Source organism: Carettochelys insculpta, chromosome 11, assembly GCF_033958435.1.
Source record: "Carettochelys insculpta isolate YL-2023 chromosome 11, ASM3395843v1, whole genome shotgun sequence".
In the NCBI taxonomy this organism is placed as follows: Eukaryota; Metazoa; Chordata; order Testudines; family Carettochelyidae; genus Carettochelys; species Carettochelys insculpta.
The window spans coordinates 25,117,640-25,143,485 of NC_134147.1; the positions used below are offsets into that span (position 1 = coordinate 25,117,640).

Below are 25,846 nucleotides of genomic sequence, written 5' to 3' on the forward strand. Positions count from 1 at the left end.
CAGTGGGCTCCACCGGCTTTTCCACCAGAGCCGATCAGTGGCAGGGGTTTGACTTTTTTAAGACTTCTTTTGGGGGTACAGGAGTGTTTTAGGTGCTTTTGCGGGGGTTGTTTTCTGGAGGTTGTTTTTTTGGGGGAAGTTGGGGTGGGACTGGGGTTAGGGGAGCCTGTGGGGAGGAGAAAGAACGGATAGCCCTATTCGTCCATTAAATGGAGGGCTTACTGTACTAGCGGGAGATGGGAAATTAGCAAGGGCTGCTGTATCTAGCTCACAATGCGGGGCTGAGGGCACTGTGGGATAGGTTCCCACAATGCACTGCTGCAACAAAATTGATATTTGGTGGTTTCAGTGTGGAAGCAAAGTGTCGAATTTGTTGGGAGCTTGTGGGAAGTGAGAATACTCAAAATCTAATTTAGAAAAACTGGCATTTTAAAATTGATTTTAATAAATTCAATTTTATCTTGTAGCGTAGATGTAGCCTAAATCCCACCGGAACATTACTGGAGGTAGGAACCACTTGAATCACTGTATTTCTTGTTTGCCCTGGCCATGCACCCTTCATGGACAGTATCATTCACTTCTCAGACTGCACTTGCTCTTAAAAGCCCCTAGAACAACAGAGGTTGCAAGCTGCTGTGTGCTGACCTCTTCCTCATGCAGATTATTTCCATGAAAGCTGCATAAGAATTCACCCTTGGTATAATATCTTCTATCTGGATATTTCATTACTCAAAAGTCATTAACCAAACACTTGCCGGAATGTTATCCTTGTCATATTCTTTCAGATCCTTTAAGAAATTCATGTCACCCAAAAGTTTCTTGCTTGGTCCCCAGTAATCCAAGACCTAACAAAAGAAATTAGAGAAGAATTTTTAAAACTTTTAAGTCAAAATGAATTCATAAATAACCTCTAATTAATAGAGAGTCCTGCACACTTATCACAGAAGGTTAGTAAAAGTCAGATTTGAGTACGTTTAATGATTGAGCCCATACTGTTTATATTTTGAAACTTTAATGCATTACTCATACAAAGTATTTATCACTTAGTTTCCTAATGTATGTTGTTAAGATAAGGTCCTACCTTCCCTAAAGATTAACGTCCTAATGTCAGAGCAAGGTTCTTTTCCGAGACAGAAAGGAAAGAAACCCAATGGGGTGTAAAGATGAAATCTCCTTGAGGATGCAATCAGCCACAGAGAGAGGAGTCTGTCAGGCTAAGTATTTCCTCAGATCCTACTTAAAAATCAAATACTGATTGAGGTAAAAAGGCCCTTTACTTTGATGACCATGGAGAACCCCTTACACAGTAAGGCTGTGTCGACACTACAAAAATAACTTCAAAGTTGCTTACTTCGAAGTACAACTTTGAAGTAAGCAACTTCGAAGTTGAGCATCTACACACACCCTACTTCGAAGTTAAACTTCAAAGTTGGGCACTACTCCATTCCTGGGAATGGAGTAAGGACTTCGAAGTTGGGCTCTTCATAGTAAGGGAAAATGTGTGTAGACTCTCTGCTGGCTACTTCAATGTCGGGCCTAACAGTTCCTAGTGCAGATGCACCCTAAGGGAGTTGTGCCTGATTCACCATCTGTAGTGTTTAAATCAAGAGTCTGCTTAACTCCCCTGTCTCTACAAAATAAGTAGCAACTCAAGATATAGGACCAAAAATCACAGAAAGCAGAAAACAGTGAGCTCTCCACTCCACAAGCCATTCTGTAGTTCCACAGAAGGCAGTTTGGAAGTTCAAGCTTTCCCATTTCAGATATACAGCCTGCATCCACAGTTTTCCTGAAGGTTGCAAATATATGTCTAGTTTACAGCACCCTCCATTTTTCATTTGAGAAGAACTGCTATTGATGAACAAATACACAAATTACATTCTTATCTGAAATTTGTTTTCTGCCATTTTACCTTGCCTCCAGTCCCTGTAGGATCTGCAATTTTTTCAGGTTTTATATCTTTCATCACACAGATGGCAGCCATAACAAGTTTAACACCAGACGGAGGATTCTTCATTGATTTCACAATTGTTATATCAGCAGGCTAGAACAAAAGTGACATTTTAAAAATAAAATGTACTAATTTACAAATTTATATATTAAACACAAACATGCATTAATCTCAAAACACATAACAAAAGAGAAAAGGGATTATCAATTTCTCACGGGCTGTGTCTACACTACCACTTTTCTTCGAAGGAAGGATGGTAATTAGGGTGTTAGGAGTTTACTAATGAAGTGCTGCCGTGCACAGGCAGCACTTCATTAAGCAAATTTCTCCCCCACGGCAACTCTGAAGTTTTAAACTTCGAAGTACCGGCATGCATCTAGCCACGGCACACCTGCCAGTACTTCGAAGTGCTGGTGATGCTCTTTATCAGAGTTCTTCTGCAGTGCTAAGGAGTCCTGCACTGATGCTGTCAGGGCAAACTGTGGACAAAGTGCTGATTTCATTAAGAGGAGCTTGAGGCGAAAGTGCCTCTCCTTCTTTGTTCTTGGCTTAAAGCCCCTGCAGAGCTTGCACCTGTCCAGCTAATTATCCTCCTTGAAGCACTTAAGGCAGGAATCATTTGTATTACCACATAGTACAGCAGCCAGCAGGCAATTCTTGCAGGGCTTAAACCCGAGATTGAGGCATGCCTCAGTCCAAGAAAGCAGGGCAGGTCTTAACTAATTGGCAGCCCTGGGCAAACAGGTGTCACTGGGTGTTGGAGGAGGGGTCAGTGGGTGCATCCTCCTATGGGGGGGTGCAGGTGCACCCTGTAGTCTGCTGCACCCTCCCACCAGATCCTGCTGCAGCCCTGGCCACCCACAGCATGCTCCAGCTGCTAGACTGCTCAGCTGAAGCCCTGCCCCTCCCTCTTCCCCATGCAGCAAGTGCCCACTGGCTCTGGCCCCACATGGGCTGGTCCATTTTGGCAGTCCTTTGAAATTGGCAGCCCTGGGAGACAGCCCAGCTCACCCGCCCCTAGGACTGGCTCTGCAAGGAAGGAATAGGGAGAGAGCCCCCAAATAACTGACTATACTACTAACTAAATGCTAATAACAATTTACAAACTGTAAGGAAAGACCTTTAGATGGGCACTTGCAGGATGCAAAAGACCAAGGTCCTCCAACCATTCTCACTGGTGTAAGAAGGAGCTGAGCAGGTGGCAACTTGGCTGGGACCTATATACACCACCATGAAGGTGCTACCCAGGGTGCTCCACAACCAACCTGATGGATACCACTAGGAGGAAAACCTTCCAACAATCATGTATGTGGCACATATGAACAAGCACTCAAGAACTGAGGGCTTTAACCATTTTTAAACCTTTGTTTTCTCCGTAAACAGCCCAAAGTACACACACAAAAATTCTTCTTTAGAGTGCAATTTTTAATTTAGCTTGCCTTGAGAGTGTCAAGTGCAGCAAGTGCTGCCTCTAGTGCAGGAATTGCCTCTGCCAGGTCACTCTCACACTCATTCTTCAGTTCCTGGGCTTCTGCTGCTTTTTCTGTAGCAATCTCTTCATCTATTTTCACAGTCTTACTTTTTGCTTCCACTTCTGCAGACTCCCTCTCTATAATCTAAAGAAGACAATCATGAGCAGAATTCACCAAACTTCTCACTGAATGATGTTTCATCAACCAACTGTCTGGGACTATGATGTAGAGCATCCATAAAATGGTTAAAATTTAGTTCTTTGTCTTGTTCAGTAGGCTATAATTAGAGTCATTTTTAATTTATGAGAAACTGACCTGCAAAAAGAATTATTTTCTCAAAATAAACTGAAAAGATCCGTAGGTAATGGGAATTTTGTAAGAATAACCTATCTTTGTGGACCCACATCAGTAAGTTCACAAACACAGAAGCTATGTCTAGGTCTACTCTATAGCATTGCTCCTGACGATATACATCTCTCTACTCCAACATTACAACTTCTCCTCCATGAGAACTACGAGGGTGACACACTGTCTGTGCTGAACCAAGGGTAGTGAATTATTTTTTGTCAAAGTCCAAATTCTTTGATCAAAATATAGTTAAGATCCAGACTCCAGAGAAATTTTTTCACTCCGTGATGATGATGATGATGATGATGATGATGATGATGATGAAACAAAAAGGATTTTGGGGTCCAATTAAATGTGTTTGGTTCTCTGGATTTGGTTTGCGGTCCACCTATTAACTGCCCTTAGCATAGACATTGCATTCCCTACACTGGCTGCTGGCTATCATTCTTTTCTGCTAGAGATGTGAAATAAACAAGAAAGCTGACTCCTGATTGCAACCTAGGCTCCAGACCTGGGCTGCCATGCATCTCTCCACTAGAAGCCCTGCTGCCCTCTCCAGAGACCCAGCTCCCTTATCCCCATGGGGAGTATGGCAGCCAATCAGACTCCATACACAGATCTCATTGCTGGAAGCAAGGAGCCACCAACACCCTGCTCCTAGTTGGGAGTGGAAATACAAGAAGCCCAGGTGGCTGCTCTCTGCTCTTGTTTGCGAGCCAGGAGATGGGCAGTTGCCCCCAAACCTCTGCTCTTGTTTGTGAGCAAGGCTGGGCAGCTGCCCCCTACCCCAACTACAAGTGAGGAGGCAAGAAATCTGGGTTGCAACTGGGATTCCAGTGGCGAGCTGCGTAGAGCTGAGAGCTCTAACTCTCAGACACACCCCCACCCCTGACTGCTCCTCTTCAGTTGATGGACGGTCTCCTGGTGAGAGCCAATAATTATTGCAGTGGCTGCAAGATGAACCAACACAGGTTGAGTTAATACTGTAGCACAGACATTTCTTCATATTAAGAATGTAGCACAAATTGTGCATTAATATATTTAGTATTTCGGATTTATATACCTCATTAGTCTTCAGACCATACATTAGAATGGCCAGACCTACCTATTCATGAGAAAAAATCAACAAAAATGGTTCAAGACATCATAAAGTATAGCAAGGTCGCGACATTCGCGAGTTTAACATTTACAAAATTCAATTATTTGTGGCCGCTGGACTCCCCTGGATGGTACCGGCCGAGGAAGGTGTCTCACCCTGCCTCTCCGTCATGGGTCTGCTGAAGCCTCCTGCTGTCCATCATTCCAGGTGGGGGTCCCGTTCCAGCAGCTGTGGCAGCTCCAGTGGTGCCAACACACCGTACACCACAGCGGCACGTCCTGGCCTGACCTATATAGAGCGGGGCACCTGACCCTGCGTCCAGCTAAGGCATGGCACGGCTACCAATCAACTCCCCAGAGCCCCACTGCCAGTCTCCTGCTCCCCCGGCTGCTGCCCAGGGCTGCTCATGAGCCCGCCAAGTTCCGCCCCGTCAGCCAGGGTAAAACAGGATAAAATGATAATTCACAAAATGATATTCATGAAATTCAACATTTGCGAGGGTTCTCAAAACTGAACCCTCGCAAATGTTGTGACCCTACTGTATGTGCTATTGCATTAACTGTGTCCATTATGCTCCCAGGGAGATTAATTCTTGAAGATTATTTCTGTCCTTCCTCCCTCTGGAAACCCCACCTTATCAACATTATAGTCGGAAATTAAAATAATCATTTAGTCATTGCAAATAAGGCAAATTATTATTTTATCATTAAATAATATCTTGGCTTGAGTCTACCTTCATCATATTTGCATTATCCACTTTAGCCGCCTCCAGTTTGGGTTGCAGATCTACTAGTTCTTGCTTCATTTCACCAACCTAAATGGATATTTTCTTATAAGATTATCACAGTAGCTGTACATGCTAAAAATATTCCAAATAATAAGTGGAAATTTTAACATTTAAATACAATATAAAATAAAATAAAAACAAAATAACTCCATATAAATTCATTATATTCTCTGAAAACAGGCTAGAACATTAACGACAAGAACCCAAGCTTTAAAAATTAGAGAAGCATCAGTTTTATAAATAAACAAAATTACTAAATATAAGAACAGTGGTGAAATTTTGGTCTTGTTTAAATCAAGAGCAAGCCTTTTACACCAAAACAAAGAAAACAGTGCAGAAAGATTATTATTATAGTGGTCCATTCTAGAGTCCTATGGTTTCAACGAGTTACATCCATCCAAGCACTTACATGGATTGTAAACTCTTTGGAGCAGGGACCATTCCTTTGGCATATTTTTGTATACTGCCTAGTGCAGTGGAGCTGCTGTCTCTAACCCCTATCACAATATAAATAAACAAACAATAATGTCTGCAGAAAAATGAAAAAATCAGTTTATCTTGGTCTTATAATTTAAAACTGTGCTAAAAGCAGTGATCAGTAGGGGAACCACATGTCTTGATTTTATAGGGACAGATCTGATATTTGGACATGTGTGCCTATTACCACTCAACCTGTCCTGATTTTTCATGCTTGCTGTCTGGTCACTCTAGTGACCAGTGAGATGCATTCTGTATATAAAGGGAAAAACATAGGCCACTGTTCCTGGGTATAAAAGACAAAAGAATAGTCTGCTCAGGTCTGGTACATGTATATATGCATTTTCTAAATATGCACAAAGAAAAATATCATGGTTCTATTTTTAAGATTGCAACCTTCTCTAAAACACAGAAGTCTTTGACTGGAAATTTAATGAGGAAGTGAGAGATGGGTATGAGCTGAGGAACAATGTTCAGATGCAGATCAGGTTTAGTACAGAATTTGAAATCTGAGTGTGATTCAAAATCGAGGTTAGAAAGTGGAAGGTAGGACAATGGTTGGAAAACCCAGAACTAGATGGATGGATGCTTCACGAAGGATTTAATTAGCTGCAGAGATTCTGAGGAAGTGCTTCAAGACACAGTCGAATGGAGAAGTAAGACTCAAAGAGGCAACCACATATAGATGGAACTAAAGCTAGAAGATGATGAAAACAAAGGTCCTGACATAAGATACAACAGGGAGTGCCAAAATGTGTCAGTTCTACCATGCATGAAGGAAACGGCAGTACTCGCAATCCAGTCTCCATTTAACCAGGTAAATGGAGAATAAGCTGAGTCTCTCCCCATATAGTTTGAACATCTTCACACCATTAATATCCATAATAAGCTTGGATGAAAACGTCTTTTCTTTATTAAGGTAAACTGAACTGAAAAAATGTTGTACTGTGGACCTTTCCAGACTACCCTGTATTGATGTTAATAAACCTGCCACTGCGATCAGCCAGTCCTGGGAGCACCAAGAAGAACAACCCCCTTCTGTTTATGAACTCTGAGCTCTTGTACAGGGGGCAAATAATAGGCACATTCGTCCAATTAATTGCTTCAATACACTATGGAAACCTAGGCATAGAAAATATCAGTCTCCAGAGCATTACCAAGGTTGGCTGCAGACCAATATTTGTGAGTGGCCAGCTTCTCACGGCATTGGCAACCTGCTTCTCAATAGGTATGGGACAGTGCTTCTTGGTATGCTGCTACTGTAAACCTAGGGCTACTTTAGAACAGATCTCAAAATAGGCTGCCTTCATCACTGCTGGTCATCCTACGTCTGGAGTACAAGCTGGGTAACCAATCCCAGAAATAGCGTGAGTAGTAGCAAAGCCTTGGTATCACCCTCATCTTCCTGATCCCCCTTCACCTGCTCCTACTGAAACTGATCTTGCTAGAAGACCAACTGAAATAGACACATCATCTGTTCAGTGATGCTACAGAAAAACTCCAAACTGAAACCACCTGCTCAGAGATAAAGAATGCATCCCAAACATCCATGAGTCTTTGCATTTGCCAGCATAGTAGAGTGGAGTACTACTGATTCCATACAAGCTGACACCAATCTGAAAATGGCATGAGTCCACCCAGAAAGAGAGGAAGCATTTGACAGAGAAAGCAGAATCGTGAGATTTAAAAAAGAAAAAAAAATTGAACCGAAGCCCAAGAATGTCATTGCTTCCACCACAGAGCTCAAAATGTACAGTGAAAAAGATCCCAAAACACACACCACTCATCAACAAAGGATCATAGGATACCCTCACAGAATACTACTTCATATTCACCAAGCTCAAACTGTGTTTATACACAATGATGTAAATTGAAAAAGAGTAAAACTGTCCCATGTGCAAGATATTAGTGCAGCCTGATGTGCATTATCTGGCAAGTCTACTCACTCTGGATTAATACCCCGCCTCCTTATATGCAGGTAAGCCCTGAGGATTTTGCCCAAAATCTTGTAAGACCTCCTGTTTTCATTACACTTCTGATATTCTGACACCAAAATTCACATATGTGAATCGCTATTCTGATGAGGGTTTGGTTACTTCTGACCCAAAAATTAAAAATAAATAAAACACTATTTTTAGAGAAATAAGATGGGTAAAGTAGGAATTTTTTTCAGAGAACAAATTTTGGTTGGTAAATAAGATAAACCTCAAAGCTACACAGATCACTTCTTAATTCAAAACCAAAACCACAGGGGTTATTTCAGATAAAGGGATTGGAATCTCGCTCCCATCTTGCAAATTTTAAGGTTCTGCTTTTCGCTTGTCTCCACAGAAGTATTTCTGAGTTCAGTTTTTGCCTGTTCTAACATGTGCGTCTACTCACCTGAGATTCAGCAAAGGCTAGTTTATCCAATCCATTAGTATAACCCTTTTTGGCTTTCATCACAGTATCCCGTTTTTGAGTTAAAAGTTGTTGGAAGGCAGCAATAAGTTCAAGATAAGAAGTAGGAGTAACATAATTATGTCGTTTCAGGGTTTCCAAGAATCTATGGAAAAGAAAGATAATCCTTCTAACCACAGTCAGTGGAACATAAATGGCTGGAAAATGAAATGCATGACAACAGGAATTATTCCTTCATTTCAAGAATAAAAATGTCACACTTAAACATATTCTAAACTTGCATAGTTCTTCAAATGTATAAATTAACAATACAGAAATTAGTAATGATAGTGACTACACTCACTAAGTAATTTAATTCATCACCTACTTGCCTTAATTGTTTACAAATATTTTCTAACTTCTAAGCTAAATAGTATTTTTTAGATTATTCTTCATTTTAGTCACTTTTCATAGCATAAAATGTCTAATCTTATGTATGCCTGTATTTACATAAAATATTAGCCCGTTTTGAAACGATATACAAAACTAACTTTACTGAGAGTGACAAAACAGAAGTATGGAAGTGTTTACAGATGGGCACCACTTCTTGACGTTCATTGTCCGTGAGCTGAAGTGTTTCTAAGAATTTATTAGCCACACGTTCAAGGGCATCTTCAGGCCATGGCTGGGAAAAAAAGGCAGAGGAAGAACACAAAATTTTAAGTGTGATTTGCATACAGGCATAATTTTTACCCTTCAGAACAAGCAATTCTTTAATGGATCCAACACAGTCTGTCTCAAGGAATGGCTTACTGATGGCTATTCAACAGACATAACAGCATTTAATTGCTGATAACACTAGTTGAAAGGATTATTGTCTATATCCATTATAAGTAATGATCTAGGTTTCAGTTCTACTACGAAAACTCTATCTTACATTTTTCCAACCAGCATAGAAAAACATTGAATTCTGCACAAAGTGAAATCTCCATAACACTTATTAGTCATTCCAAATTGCCTTCATCTTTGTTTTTAATTTGTTTATCTGGTCAACTGGCATCAGAAATTATGAACATTTTACTTTGTCACCCAACTAGTTTTGTTTACAAAAAAATCTAGATTAGTTATACACTGTTATATTGGTAACAAGATTTGGATGTGAAAAACTATTTCAAAATCCTGAATGTCTTGAGACACAATATATAAGTTATCTGATTAAACAAAACATACACTAAGCAACAAATGAAGGGAAAAAGCATATTAGACAGCAAGTTGTTGACAACAGAGTTACAATAAATGTAACTATCCTGAAACTGTTCAGTACCTATAATATTTTGCAAATAGTCATACTCATCCAGTTTGAATCTCTCTAGTCTAGTACCCTCAGGAACTGACTGGTGCCAAATGAGAGAATTTACTAAACAAGGAGTCAGTACTGTCTAGCAATATTACTGGCACTTTCACCGCTTATGTGGTCTTAGAAGACATTTAGGGGTACATTACAGATAAATATCAGCACAGAACACTGAAAGCCAGGACTGGTGGCTGTAAACATGGGAAACTTGGCTATACCCAGGATAAGTGGTCGCCTGTCTAACTAAAATCAGGCCAGATTACAGATGTTGCTGCATGAGAGAGTGTTGGACTGGAGAGGTTCAACCTGTATTTTTAGATTATTTTTCAGCTCCTCCTTTAATAGTATAAAATACAAATAGCATGTCAACTATCAGATAGCATCTTTTGAGAGAGAATGAGCCCTGCTCCCCAAAGGGAAAATGCAGGTATTATTAGAAAACCGAAACCCTAGCTGTTGAGGCAGCAAAATATATTTACAAACCTGGAACCAGTCAATAGTACAACAGTTGATGAGAGATGGGAATTGTCTCAGACGATTGCGGAAAGCATCTCCGATTGGGCTGAATGCCACCACAACGTGAAGATTTTCTTTGCAGCGGTTCACAAAGTATGCAAACAAGGCCAGGGGACTGAGTTCATCATGTTTACTGCCAGCCTGAGCTATTGCACGAACCCCCTAGAGAATAACGGATGGGTTGAGTAAGTGTGTGATTAACAGCCTGCCATTAAATACTTTTTTACAAAATTATTAAAATCATACTTTATAGAAAACATCTCATTATCTAAAATATAGTATAAATAAAATACCTGCTAATAAAAAGAATTAGGAAAATAGAATAAAAATAATATTTGTGGGTGACACACTAGTATTTATCTGTAACTCTTCCACCAGTGTTCCGGAAATAATTTCCTGCTTGTTTGACCAGTCTAGTATTCAGAATTAGGATAAAGATTAAATTGATTAAAAAGTGACTATGCAGATGTTATAAATCACATTCTAAAATTTATCATTTGAAATGGAACCTCCTTACCCTTAGTCTTTTATTATTAATAATAAGTCAATCAAAACTGATATGCAACCACTTAAAAACATTTTAAAATGTATAAATATAGGGTACAAATTATTACTCTCATTAAGAGGAAAGTTACTATCATAAAAATAATGTTCTTCCTCTAATCTACATTTTAATTCTCATATACCACACCAACTCATGTTTGAAAGCAATACTCAAAAAATTCATTAGATGTGCAATACATATTTATCTACATGTAGAGGAGGATTCAAGTTTCCAGATACACAAATATAACACATTTATTCATTTATAAAAACTTTATAGAAGATGCCTTATGTTTTGAACATATATATTCTCCATTACACTCTACTGTTATAACACCACAACAAATACTAATCTCAATTAATCAATATCATTCATTCTTGTCATATTCAAAAATTTTTTCTGCAAAATATGACATAATCTAGCAATTATTTTTAAAAAATCTCCAAAATGGCAAGAAAATTGGTGGTTGAATTATATCTTAACGGACATACTGGAGAAAAATTACCACATTTAAATGCCACATTGAAAAAAATGTATGAAACTAAAGAATATTTTTGAAGTTTGAGATTGAAACAGAACTATACTAAGTCAACCATCTTTTACTACAAGGGATTAGATTTTAAGAGAAACATATCTATTTATATGGATACCTCCATAATGTCTTGTTTTTCATCTGCTGCAAAAAGATTGGGTACTTCTCCAGTATTGAGTACACTGTCAATATCTTCTAAGAAAGCTTCTTCTTTAATCTGTGTGTCTGTGATTATAAACACAGTTTTCAAACCCTTCATGCCTGCGCTCTTCAGAAGATTCTAGAAGGTTCAAAAAATTAACTTTAAGTTAATTTAAAGTGTGGTATACTATAGAACACTCTTGCAAAGCCAGAACACAGGCATGACAATATTCACCTTCAGATCTTCCCTCCACTCGTTCATACCATAGCTCTTAGAGATCTCTGGTTGAAAAGCATACATTTTTGCCATGGCTGAGGCCAAACGGGTTAAGGACTGACGTCCACTCCCTCCCATTCCAACCAGTAAGGCATTGCCTCCTGATTGCTTCAAAATACGACTTATCCGAGACAAGTGTTCCAACACGTATCTGACAATGAAAAAGATTAAACACCGTGACTATGAGTGATAATATAAATTTATAAATGTATTATCTTTTTATAAGCTAATACTTCTACTTTCTGCCAATGTGTTATTTCAAAATAAGCTTTCTTAGCATCTGCACAATGCAGGTGCTATTTCGCTATAGTGGTTGGCATATTTCAAAATAGGTAAACCTCATTGCACGAGGAATAGCACCTATTTTGAAATATATATTTTAAAAAAGTGGCTGTTTACACAGGGAACAGAGCCTATTTAGAAATAAGCAATAGCAATTACTCTGTTTAGAAATAGGCTCTATTATGTGTAGATGCTATATTTTGAAACAGCTAAGCACTATTCAAAGTGCATTTTGTGTGTAGCAGAGTTATTTTGAAATAAATTATTCCAGAATATCTCTTCTAGAATACCTTATTTTGGAATAACACTGCTGTGTAGACGTAGCCTAGAAGAATAGTGGCTTGGTATGTTCAGCCTAGAATCTGACTGGAGGAACAGCAGCTAAGATTTAGTAGGTCGTAGCAGTGCTCCCCCTTGCAGGTTCAAAATCCCTTTTCTTGGTGAAATGAGGACCCAAAGGCCACAAGAAAAAGTGGTAGAATCCTCTGTCAACAGATTATTAGAGAGCCACTGCTATCTTGACCACCATCTGGATTTGGTGCAGTGCTTCTAAATTGCTAACACAAGTACTCCTACAAAGGTCTCTGAGGGAAAATATGTTACTTCAAACACCAGTTAACTGAAGAAATTGTCAGAGACATGAAAAGAAAAAGATCATTGTTCATTCACCTTCTCCCTTTCCCCACCAGAAAAGGAAAAATAAATTGAACAAAAACAAACAAACAAACAAACAAACAAACAAACCCATGTAGCAAGACTACTTAAACTACCACATTTTGACTTCCAACAGAAACAGAACTTCTGGTATGAATTGCAGTACACTTGCTTCCCAATAAAATGATTTGAATTGCCCACAGCTTCTGTCAAGAGCTAATGCAGTCAGTGATAATTTGGCAGAGACAGGTGAAGGCTAAAAAGACAGGGGGAAAGTGCTCTTCTCTAAAATGTGTATTATTACTAAACTGTTTATTATCTAAACTTGTTAATAATGCCAGGTATGTGCACCTGAAAATTACAAGGTTCATTCTTGTTTTGTGGGTTTGGTTATATTCTTCCAAACACTGCTCTACAACATCACTGAACTGTTGAACACTCGGAATTTCAATATAAAGTCTTTCATCTCCTTCAAGGTCAGGGTTCATGTAATCTCCAAATAATAGACTTCTCATATCTTCTTCAGTTACCTATGGCATAGAATCAATAACTTACAAAGTCAAAAGCAATTGTCATTCACCAAATTCAGAACATTTAAAAATAAACTGAAAACTAAGTAAGCATAAAATAAAATAGGAAGAAGGTTCTGAAATACATAACTTAGACAACTGACTAGATTACCTAGTTGGCAGTGCATCTGTTTTGGGGGAAGGTGCTATTAGTTACATTGGAGGGTGTTTTTAGTAATATTTGAGTCTTATGTAGATATAGAAAAACGGGGTTTTCAGGACTTTCTCTTTGTATATACTGTAATAAAAAATGTCCTGTATATACTGGATCATAAGCTCATTCATTTATAAGCCAACCCCCACCCCAAAGATGAATCAGCAAAAATGGATAATTGCTCTGACTCATTCATATGTCAATCCTATATTTCAGTGCTTGGCAGACTTCACATCCCAGTCTACCAGGGTAAGCCACTGGCGCGACTGGACATTATGTTTATCTGAAGGGACAGCAGTCACAAAGCCCTGAAGCTCCATCCATCTGCAATTTACCATTTCTGGCTAACTGTTGGTGGCCAGCAGGTCCCTCAGCCTGCGCTGCTTCCTGCTGTTCCCATTGGCTAGGAACAGCAAATTGCAGCCACTGGGAGTTAAGGAGAGCTGTACCTCCTGACACTCCAGGTAAACAAAATGCCCTAGTGTGCCAGCAGCTTGCCCGGACAGGCTCTGAGTGGAAGTTGCCTGACTTCTGCTGCAGTTTCTTTAAAAAAAAGTGCTAAAGTTTTATTTTTATTTAAATTGTATATTTGCTATTTTGCAAGTGAGATAAAAAGTACAGTGTATTATAACAAATAAAATGCATGGATTCTGGTAACATCATTTATCCCAATGTAAACAAATCACTTGAAAAAATGTGCTTCCCTAAAGCTAAATGCATGCCCGCATAAAGAAATCACTTAAAAATAATGTGCTTCCCAAAAGTTAAATTTATGTCCACATAAACAAATAAAACTCAAAAATGTGCTGACTGGATGTTAATTTTCCTAGTGGTAGCTGTTTGCTTTTCCCAGTATCGCTTTTCTACAAGACTAGATTATAATTACCGGTAGTTTTATAGTACATATGGTACTCATATTGATTGTGAAACAATTTATTGATGCAATAGTGCAGCCATTTAATGCTGCAAAGGCTTTGTGTAGTGGAATAGATTGGTTTGAAATTAATTCAAAAAGCGAGGTGCTGCAGACCTCCATGAAATTTGACCCACCCTTTTCACAAAATGCTAGATAGGCTACGTCTACACGTGCCCCAAACTTCGAAATGGCCATGCAAATGGCCATTTCGAAGTTTACTAATGAAGCGCTGAAATGCATATTCAGCGTTTCATTAGCATGCGGGCGGCAGCAACGCTTCGAAATTGACACGCGTTGTCGCCGCGCGGCGCGTCCAGACGGGGCTCCTTTTCAAAAGGGCCCCGCCTACTTCAAAGTCCCCTTATTCCCATGAGCTCACGGGAATAAGGGGACTTCGAAGTAGGTGGCGTGCTTTCGAAAAGCAGCCCCATCTGGATGCGCCGCGCGGCGGCAAAGCACGTCAATTTCGAAGCGCTGCTGCCGCCCGGATGCTGATGAAGCGCTGAATATGCATTTCAGCGCTTCATTAGTAAACTTCGAAATGGCCATTTGCATGGCCATTTCGAAGTTTGGGGCACGTGTAGACACAGCAAGGAGTTAGCAACCCCTGGCACATATGCCAAGAGAGGCACAAGCTAAGTTTCATTGGCATACAAGGCGGGAGCTCAGCCACGTCCCTCCTGCCTCCATGCAGCAGGGGTGGAGAGATCTGCAGGCGCTGCTCCTCTCCTGGAGGCGCTCACTGCTGCAAGTCGAGCTGGTGGGAAGGTGGGCACCTGTGAGCTCCGCCTGCAAGCTGGTCAGCAGAGATCCAGGCTGGGCTGGGCTGCAAGTGCGGACCAGTGTGAAACTGCTGGCACTGTAGGGCTGGGCTCTTCAGATCAAAGGCGGGGGCGGCGCAAAGTGGCTCCCCCTGCTGCCCCACTGCTTTTCCTACAGAGCTGCATGCTGTGGTGTTTCCTGGGTTCGTGTTGGAAACCAGGCAGGAGCCAGTGGCTTTGTCATGGGAGTGAACCAGGGACAGGGCTTTGCATTTAAAGGGGCCACCACCTGTGACTGCTTTTGAGTCTAAGCCCCAGTGCGCAGCCACCTCCCACTCCCACCCGTGCAATGTGGCAATCTTGGCTGTGCAGGACCCAGCCCGCCATGTCAGGCCAGCATTAACCCCAGATGGAGCATGAGCCAGCCATCGAGGCTGCTGCAGCCCTGGGCCCAGTGGGGACAGGGCAACCCGAGGCCTGGCTGCCACTCCAGGGCTCATAGATCAGCTCTGGCTCCCAAAGAGGGGGAAATCCTCTTCCCCCGCCCGTCCCACCTGCTCTGCACCCCTACTCACACCACCCCTGACCTTATCGCACCACACCCATCACTCCTTCCTTCCTCCCATGGGTCAGCACCTAAGCCACCTTCATACATGCCCTGCCACCCTGAGCACCCCTGCTGCACCCCAGGGGAGCACCTCTCCCTCATGTGGTCAGTCCTGTTGAGCCTCTTCCGCACATGGCCAGGCCCTGCTGCACCCCAGGGGAGAGCCCTTCCGCCTTCTGGCCAGGCCCCAGGAAGGGAAGGAACAAAATAACCCTAAAGCACCCTAGGAATAACTCCCATTATAATGATGGTTTGGTAGGAGTTTACTATCCTGGCAGCACTGTTCAGAATTCTGCATTATTTGGATTCAGTTCAACCAAGAGCCTTAACATGAGGCCTTGGAATGGTTGTTGACTCCTCTTCTAAACAGTAAATCTCTACATCTTTATTTATTTATTAATGAAGCTGTTCAAAGTTGGACTATTAGTGACTTTAAAAAGTTTGACTGGTACTTGGACTGTACATAGAATCAAAAGGTCAAATTTCGGCACTCAGAAAGGTTGCTGAAACCCCCCCCACATGCTTGACCTTACAAGCCAATCAGAAAAATACCATGAAAGATAGTGCTACGGCGCTTGTGTCAGTCTGCTACTGTGTAGGTTGATCTCTTCATGCATGTCAACCACTGGACCGCCTAAGCCTCGACCCAAACTGAAAATATAATGCACAGAATCAATGGAATCTGTAATAAAATTTAAACAGCCTGTTATCTCCACAGATGTAACGCATATTCTGTTTATCATGTTCTCTAGCACACTTTCATGTAGGACTGTTTCATGCAGCAATACAATGAAGTACACTAGGGAGACTTTAATGCTGATCAGCAAAGTCTACATGGACTAATAAATGAGCAATGTGTTAGTTCACTTCACAGATCACATCTCCTAGTAGACATCACTGATCCATGTAGACAAACCCTTTGAGATAAATAACAATGTTTGGTGTTTTTCTAGTGTTTATTGAATAAACTTTTCTTTAATTGTGCTCTTTTATCAATATTTATTGATTAAAACTAAAAAAAAACAAAGTAACATGTCCTGTCCCTATCTAGTAAATATTTTTATTCAATCTTTGAACATAATTAATTCACAGTCTCATGTAACAATATAATAATTATTTTCAAGCTGTATCACAGACGTACAAGTAGCACCCTTCTTCTCCAAATTAGGAAGTAAGAACTAGATCCATAAGTCACTGTCTACTCATCAACTAATTGGCAGAAGAGGATGGGACAATCAAATTGTGAAATAAAAGTAATCCAAAACACTAGAATACGATCATGACAGAAAACAGATTATTCACTTTGAACCAGTTCCTTAGAATGCGCGTTTACTACCTACACTAAACAACCTGTTTCACCTTGTATTTTGATAAGACATTGTGAGTACTTTCTCCAGGCCTGAAAAATTGAATAGTTTAAATCTTGTCTCTTTCACCAAAAGAAGTTAGTCCTCATCCGTCTTACCTCTTTACCAGATGATAATTAACTCACAGACTAAACCTAAAATCAGAGGCTTTTCTCATTTAGTTGACCAGGTTTCCAGAAGTCTATTCATCACTGAATTTCCTTTTATAGTTATCACACGTACAGGGATATGGACCAAAATCCAGCTCAGTTACTTCTTACAAGATCTCTACCAAACATTCATAAACTTTAATTACCCACTGGGAGAAGTAAAAAAACAAACTGACAGGGCCAGATGAATACCCAGAAACCAACTACTCCAAGATAGGCCCAAAAAGCCAATAACAGAACAACACTGGTCCTTATTACAGCCCCCAATTCAAACCACTGCAAAGCTTTAATTAAATACCTACAACCTATCCTAAATCAAGATGCCACACTCCAGAAGGCCCTAGATGACAGGCCTGTTCTCTCCTATAGACAATCTCCCAACCTTATGAGGATTCTCACTAGCAACCATAGGGTATACCACAATAATACTAATCCTGGAACTTTTCCTTGCAATAAGCCCTATTGCCAACTTTGTCCACATATCTACTCTGGAGATACCATCACTGGACCTAACCATGCTAATTACAGAACCACAGGCACATTGTTCTGTCCCTCAATTAACATCATATATGCCATAATATGCCAACAATGCCCATACACCATGTACATAGGACAGACTGCAAATACTCTTCAATAAAGAATGAATGGACACAAAACAGACATCAAAAAACTCCAGACACATAAACCTGTCTGCCAGCACCTTAACGGACTGGACCATTCTGTTAATGACCTGAAAGTCTGTATTTTACTGAAAAGGAAATTTAACAACTGTTTATGGAGGGAATACTCAGAACTGTCATTTATACTCAAATTTGACGTATTAACATGTGGTTTGAACCGAGACAGCAACTACCTGGCCCATTAGAAGCACTCTTTTACATACTTTGTTTTATCTAACTCTTAACTTCCCCACCCCATACCCTCCTTCTGCTGCCCCTCTGCTCTTCTGATTTGCCAACCTTGATAACAATTTTTCTGATTTGTCAACCTTGATAAACATTTTTGGATCTCTGTACTTTATATATTGAGTCTGTTCTGGTATGGCTACGATCTGATGAAGTGGGTCTTTCACATGAAAGCTCATCACCTAATAAATTATTTTGTTAGTCTTTAAAGTGCTACATGACTGTTTTTTTATTCTTGTCACAATGATTGGTAAGTTACTTAAAAGTTGTAGAGGGAGGTTTTATTTTAAAAATCATGGGCAAAAGAAAAATCTTTGGCTAAAGAAAAGTACCATCAAGTTTTACATTGTAAGCTGTGACAGAGTTGGGAGAAGAGGCACTCCAGCCTGATAATAATGAGTTAATGTATAAGTTGATCCATGTTAACTTTTGTGTTAACTAGAGTGTTTGTTTCAATTTTCAGACCCATCAATACATCTAATAAAGAATCTACCTAAAAGGTCATGCCTTAAGCAAACAAAACTACGAAGTTCCAATAATATTTAAAATCATACCAAATCCAAAAAGCCCTTTAAGGGACTTTGAATTTGGACAAAGCTTAGGAGGTAAATATGAAATTCTGAGCCAAGCCTGGATGGGCGGAGGTGAATCCTTGGACTACATGTGGGACAGCTGTGCCTTTACTAAAAATAAGGAATACTTCTTTATGACAGAAAGCAGACAGAGCCTCAGCATGTCTGATCAAAGTAATAGCTATGGAGCTTATGTATATAGGAACCAGTGGAGCCCACTGACTGAGTTTTGCCTGCAGTGATCGAGTTATATGAGGCAAAAGAGGAGCTTATCTGCTGAAAAAGAAGCCTGGGGCAAAAGCTCCTGCCTGGACCATAAGGAAGGTTGGCTGAAGTACCACAGGCCTTAATGGACTGTTAAGAGAGGCATGACTGGAACTCAAGACAACCCCTAGTCACTTTGTGGGCAGAGCAAGACACCATGACTACATCTACGCTACCAGATAAATTTGAATTTAAGGTAGTTAGCTTGATTGTACCCAGTGACCGTCTTCACTGTAAATACCATTAGCTCGATTTAGTGAACACTAATATTGATATTGTAACATCGTTGAAACTGACTGGGTGTAGCATCAAAATTCAAATTTAAAAGTTTGAATGAAGGCTGGTATAGAAGTGCCATGTCTTTGAATCGAACTCATTAGCTTCCAGAGGCTGAGTGGTCCTGCAGCACCTCACTGCTGGCTCCACACCACTCGCCAGGAGGGCACAGAATGAGGGACTGAGGGAACTGTAGGATAGGTTCCCATAATGCCCTGCTGCAACTGTGTGGCAACATTAACTCGACTTTGTGGGAAGTGAGGACACTCAAAATTGAATTTATAAAATGCAGTGGTATAAAATCAAATTTAATAAAACTGAATTTACCTGGTAGTATAGACATAACCCATGTTACAATATCGGCAACAGAGCTTTGAGGAACATTTTCATGTGCACCATAATGAGCAGAAATATTTGTCTTGGATGAAGTAGACGGAAAACTAAAGAGGTTCAATAAATTACAAGAGGAACCTCTGGCAAGAAGAAAATGATCTGGTAATTGGTCTTCACATACATACATATTCTGGCATATAAAGCATATAAAGTCACATAAACTAAAGGTGTATAAGACACCCCCTAATGAAGCCTCTAAAAGTGACATGGTAGTTTGGTCATTCAAACCAGTCCAGATTTTCAAAAAGATGAAAAATACTTGAATTTTTTGAGTTCTGAAAATACCACATACCCACTTCCTATTCTCCTGATGGGGATGTTTAATGTGCAGTAGACCCTCTGTCTTACATGGAGGTTGCATTCTTGGCAACCTATGCATAAGTGGAATTTTTACTTAACTCAGGAGTCAGGAAACTGAGCAGTGCAGCAGCACTGGTCAGTTTCCAGTCTTCTGTGAGCAGTGGAGAGCTGCAAGCCAGGATTCCAGCTTCCTGAGCTCACAGGAGACAGTTTTCTCCTGACAGCTAGGGCAGCAGCAGAGAAGCTGTGCCGCCGTGGCTGCCCATCCAGCTTCCCCCAGCTGGGGGAGCTGGACGGCCAGACAGCTGCAGAGCGTCTTGAAGTTGTGTTTAACTTGTGTTAGCACAAGTTAATTGCATTTTTAAATTGTGCATTTCAGTGGTTTACTGTATATATTATTCCGGTTTTCAACATTTTACAAGGCAAGACTCCCAGCCACATGCCTTCTGCCTGAGGTCCCACCCCACGTTCTGGCCACAGCCCAGCATTCCCCGCCACACACACAATGGCACTGCTGGCACCCAGCCCAGAGTTCTGGTGAAGCCATCACGTGGCATGCCTGCAGACAGCTTCTGCCCCAGAACCCTGGGGAGCCAGCAGGGGGTGTGGCTGTCCAGCACTAAGCCTGCCTCCCTCAATCTCTGCCACCCACATGAACAGGCTGGGGGAGGGTGTCTGGGGTCCTCTGATAGAACACAGATGGTGCTAGGCTAGGCAGTTTGGAAAGGCACTGCCTTCCTCTGCCTACCAAACCCACGTGCCCATGCCTGAGAGTGAAATAAACATAACTTTTTTTTAAAGTAATGCAGGTAATAAGAAGTACAAAACTTAAGCCTACTTCTTGCTAGCAGGTAAGAGAAAAATCTTTATTGTATGTTTTTGTTGAGGGCTCTTTTGTAATCATGCAACTTACTCCATCACAAATGAATGCCAAGATAGATGAGACAGAACAGAAATAAAACAGCCAATGCTAAAATTCAGACATTTTGATTCAGAAAATAATAAAAAAAATTGATTACTTACAGGTGCATTCCTTTGCCTCAGATGTGCAAAAACTGTATCATATGCTTCTTTGAAATGGTCTTTCACTATGTCTTTCATTAACTTGAACAACCAGGCTCTATCAGTGTCATCTACAAGGCGATCATAAAATACTCGAAACACTTCATGCACAAACAGGCGAATCATTGTATGCTTGCTTTCAACTGATTCTTTTTTTATGAGTAAGCAGCCTTGGACAACACGTGAAAAGTCACGCAGGTTGAATGTGTAATGTGATTTGGCTGGTGTTGGTAGAAGATTTTGCATGGCTTTCTTATATACCTAAAGGACAACGAACAAAACATTTATTATATTTTCAATGTGCACAATTTACATGTTTTTTAACAAGTTATATTTTTCTACATAATATTTTTGTCTCTGAAACAATTCAAAATTATTAAACAAACCTCAAAGTATCAGTGTATGGTAAAAGTATTACTAATTCAATTCTGCAGGTGGAAAAAGTGAAGTATTGCAAAAATAAGTGACTTACACATAGGAAGGCTGTTGCAGAAGCAGGAATAAAGGTCTCCTGACTTCCACAGTGGAGTATTAATTACCTTAACCTCATGAATGACTGAATCACAGAAATGGTAGTTCTACCGATTTTCATCTACGTGAATCTACCTTTTTAGCATGACAAAATGGGTCAAAGATCATAATAATACTCGCACAACACAGAGGGTCAAGGAAAGCTAATATTTGATATAATAATATAGTCTACTATTGTCTGGAGTTTTTCATCTGTCTTTAGCACAGTTATACAGAGCAATGCATTTTACAAAGACTAGCTGTGGTGTGTCTCCTGTCAAATCTGCTGATCTACAACATGTGCTGTAGGTGTTATGGAGCAGGAAAAAGAATGATGCCTCCTGTGACCATGACTTCTTCCTCAGGAGATAGCAGAGTTGCCTAGACTGATACAACATAGTTCTCTGCCTCATCTGTGACTAATGATCAGACTCATGATAAAGGACTGGTGTACACCTTCCCACAGGGCAGAATGGCTCTCAAATCATTCTGGAAATATAAAACACTACCCATATGTTGAATAAAAAGTTGCATTCCACTGAATATTTTATTTTGCGACTTGCACCTCCTTGGGATTGCCTGAAGTCTCAAACCATAAGCTTTTTTGCACTGTTATGGCTGTAGCCATGGATATGCCCTTCATAGCCAACATGAACATGGTAGTCTGGATACTAGGCTTAGTCACTAATTAGTCATTCCTATATGACTACTTAACCACCTTCTTAATGTCTTGTGGAAGACTGGCTGAAAATGGTGACATTGTCTCATTTTAAAAAGTTGTACTCAGCCACAAGAGCTTGGCAATTCGAAAGACAAAGTTGCAGAGAAGAAAAGGAATAATCTTTCCTCATTTTTTTCAGATTTTTTTCCCTTGGAGACTAGTTTTACTAAGATCACAGAAACAACTAATAAACTAAGTGGGTGACAGCGACTTCACATGGGTGGCTCAGAGCCACGGCTGGAGAAGCTGCAGCGCTGAGAGCTGCAGGAGGTGAAAGGAGCCAGGCCGGCATTGAGCTCCTGTCCTGGTACTTGGGAGAGGGAGATGGAGGTGTGAGGGGAAGAACTGGACAGAAGAGGGGAAAGGAAGAGTGGGGGCAGAGGACAGGAGTGAGTGATGGGCTGGGAAGCTCAGTGCATCATCATACAGTATAATCATTTGTATATAATGGACTTTCAGCATTAAGTGACACCACTTCCACCCATTAGTCTGTTAAATCGAGGGTTTACTCTATTTTGAAAACAGCAATAGGGCTGTAGATTTCCCAAACTCCAACATCATCCATTAAATCAATCTGGAACCCATGGAATTTGACCAAGTACTGCAAAGCAGAACGTTTGGTAAGGTATTTGCTTCTTACCTCCATAGTGCCACTAACAATCTGGTTTCCAATCGTGAAGAATTCAGGAGTAAATTCATTGTTCCTGAGGTAGAAAGCTACTATGGTAGAGAAAATGCGGACCATAGTTTCATCACTAAAGACGTTAATGGTGCAAATATTGAAGTGTCGCAGAAAACGAGATGTAACAGGATTCCTTCCACCTCCTGGTGGTCCCATAGCAGCTATTAACTGTATGTCAACCAATGTAATTTTATTTGTGTCCTTTAAATCGTACCTTCAAAACAAATTACAATGTGATATTTAAACATTTACAGATACAAAAAGGCAGTCCTAATGTAAACAGTCTGATACATCTTTGCTACAAAGAATTAGGCACCAATTCTACAAAAACAGACAGCTGACTACAAAGACAGCTGACTTCTGTGGAGCTTCACATGCGGTCTCAGATCCACATATATGTTTAGCTTTGAAGCACTGAGGCCCAAACCATTAGTTTTAATCTGGAATTCACAATGCCATACCACAGTTTTGTGTCACAAGAACTAATAGATAGATTGGTAGGTCACCGGGATAGGGATCATATTTTTGTCTGAGTTTACACAGTGCCTAGTATGATTGGGTCCGGTCTATAGTTAGGGCTTCTAGATGCTCTGGTAACAATGTCAACTGGAAGATAACATCTAAGAACAACATCAACTGGAAGATTATACTTCCTATATTCAAAAGCAACAGACATCTACCGGCATGAATATGCTAGGGGATTTAGAATCTTCCCTTCACTTAACTCCTTAAAAATGTAAGTTTTTTTATTTGAAATCATATATTTCTAAGCCTCCTCCCCAGAAAGTTAATCTTTGTACTGTAAAAGGGCACTTATATTCTTTCAATCAAGCAAAAGCAAATTAAACATAATCCTAGAAGTGTGAACTTTGTCTACATCTGTTGTTATTTATATAATGCCAGTTACAGTATAGACAGCATGGATGGGTACCTGCCTCAGTGAAATCACATTTTTATTTTATCATGAAAGAACATAAACTCTGAAGCTTATGTCAGAGCTTTTAAATACTTAACACTTTAGAGGTAACTTGACTGACATATAGAAATTTAACAAACTGACTTTAAATATATTGTTTCGAAGTATAAATGACACCATCAACCAACAAATTAGTACAGAAACATACACATTAGATATTAATCATATAATTATTTATGAAACCAGAGGCCTTAAACCTCTAATAATTTTCTTTATTTACTTTGTTCAAAATTTATGATCCAAACCAGTTATAAGAGGATTAAGTTTTTGAAATAAATGTTCTGAAAAGAAAACAAAAAGTATCTCTGAACTTTCTTGCCAAAGTTCCAAAATTTTACATGTCCTGTATTTGTACAGAATTAAAAGAACAGGAGGAGATTACTTTGCACAGAAAGTCCAGAAAGATTATGATTATACTTATTAGCAATGAGGTAGCTCAGAAAAATAGTACGAGAAGTCTTCAAGACACTAAAATTACAATTAGATATTACAGACTAAGATGAATAAATGTGTTTAATTATTTATAAAACCAAGGACTTGTGGACAGGCTAAAAAGAAAAAATGAAGGCAAAATTATTTACACAAAAAAGTTTTCACTAGTGCTGAGTAAGTAATTTATAACGATCCTGACTGCAGAATATTCGTGAGCAGATGACTTTAATTTAGTCATTGATATTTTTAAACTATTTTATTTCTGTTGATATATTGCAGACACCATGCTGTATGTATTCAATACAAGGTATTTAACATTTACATTGTGCTGCTTCATTGTGATTAGTCAGATGAGTCACAGCACACATAATTTTAAACAAATATTTGTGTGAAATGGACAGTCATTATCAAAGTTTGACGCTCAGGTATCCACCAAACTGAACTTTAATTCCATGTACTGTTTTCATTTACTTTGTTGCAGAACACAAGTTATTACAAAGGAATCATGCATATCTGGTGTGAACTGATTTAAAATTCTGAGCGAAACTTCAAAGATTTTTTTTGCACGATATGCCCACCTTTGGCTTTCAAAACACCTTCATAAATACATCACTACAATTGCTGTGCAGACTTATTTTTTCAATATGCTGACAGGTCTGAAAAAATGGTTTTGTTTCAAACCAAATGCTTGTTCTCTCAGAAAGGAAATATTTTATACAGATATTGAGATTTTTTTTAAATTCAAATTAAAGGAAATTCTAAGAAAGAAGCTGAACAAAAAAAAAGTTTCAGCGAGGTAATCACGTTAGTCCGTAGCTTCGAGAACAAGAAGTCTTGTGGCACCTTATAGGCTAACAGATGTTTTGGAGCATAAACTTTTGTGGGTAAAGACCTGCTTCATCAGATGCATGAGTGGGGGGGAGGGCTGAGAGGGGTATTTAAAGAGTGGGGTCCCGGTAAGAGGGAGGGCCAGAGCTGACAAGCTTGTGTGTAATACTACACCATCTAATAGGCTTGTGTGTAGTACTACACCATCTGGAGAAAGAGCAATACATAGGCAAAGTTGAAGCTAATGTGAAATTAATGTTCAGTGTTCATCATCATCATCATCATCATCAATAACCATGGGCTCAGCGCCCGTTGGTGTCTGATGCCTCTCTCACTATTTCCTTCCAAATGAAATATGGCAGATGAAGAAAAATATTTTTAGTGGAACAAAAGACAAATGTTATTGACAAAAGTTTCTCACTGGTATGATAAGAAATAAAAGATTTCATGTGTATGAATGAGAAAAGTAAATTAAGTCCCAGCTTGACAAAGTCCTGGCTGGGATGACTTGCTTGGGGATGATCCTGCTGGAAGCAGGGAGCTCCCTTCATAACCTCCTGAAGTCCCTTCCAGCCCCATGATTCTATGA

General features: G+C 39.9%; 1 protein-coding gene across 1 annotated transcript in view; it reads right to left on the reverse strand.

Annotated features, from left to right (window-relative positions):
• The window catches only part of DNAH12 (dynein axonemal heavy chain 12), a 150,842-nt gene that overhangs the window by 48,541 nt on the left and 76,455 nt on the right, over window positions 1–25,846 (reverse strand). The window contains exons 42-53 of the mRNA XM_075005777.1: window positions 22,980–23,235; window positions 21,070–21,369; window positions 13,165–13,343; window positions 11,836–12,028; window positions 11,578–11,739; window positions 10,351–10,545; window positions 9,065–9,198; window positions 8,517–8,679; window positions 5,604–5,684; window positions 3,391–3,567; window positions 1,913–2,044; window positions 756–845 (exon numbers count right to left, since the gene is read on the reverse strand). Coding sequence (XP_074861878.1) covers window positions 756–845; window positions 1,913–2,044; window positions 3,391–3,567; window positions 5,604–5,684; window positions 8,517–8,679; window positions 9,065–9,198; window positions 10,351–10,545; window positions 11,578–11,739; window positions 11,836–12,028; window positions 13,165–13,343; window positions 21,070–21,369; window positions 22,980–23,235 — 2,062 coding nt within the window. The remainder of the gene's footprint in view (window positions 1–755; window positions 846–1,912; window positions 2,045–3,390; window positions 3,568–5,603; window positions 5,685–8,516; window positions 8,680–9,064; window positions 9,199–10,350; window positions 10,546–11,577; window positions 11,740–11,835; window positions 12,029–13,164; window positions 13,344–21,069; window positions 21,370–22,979; window positions 23,236–25,846) is intronic.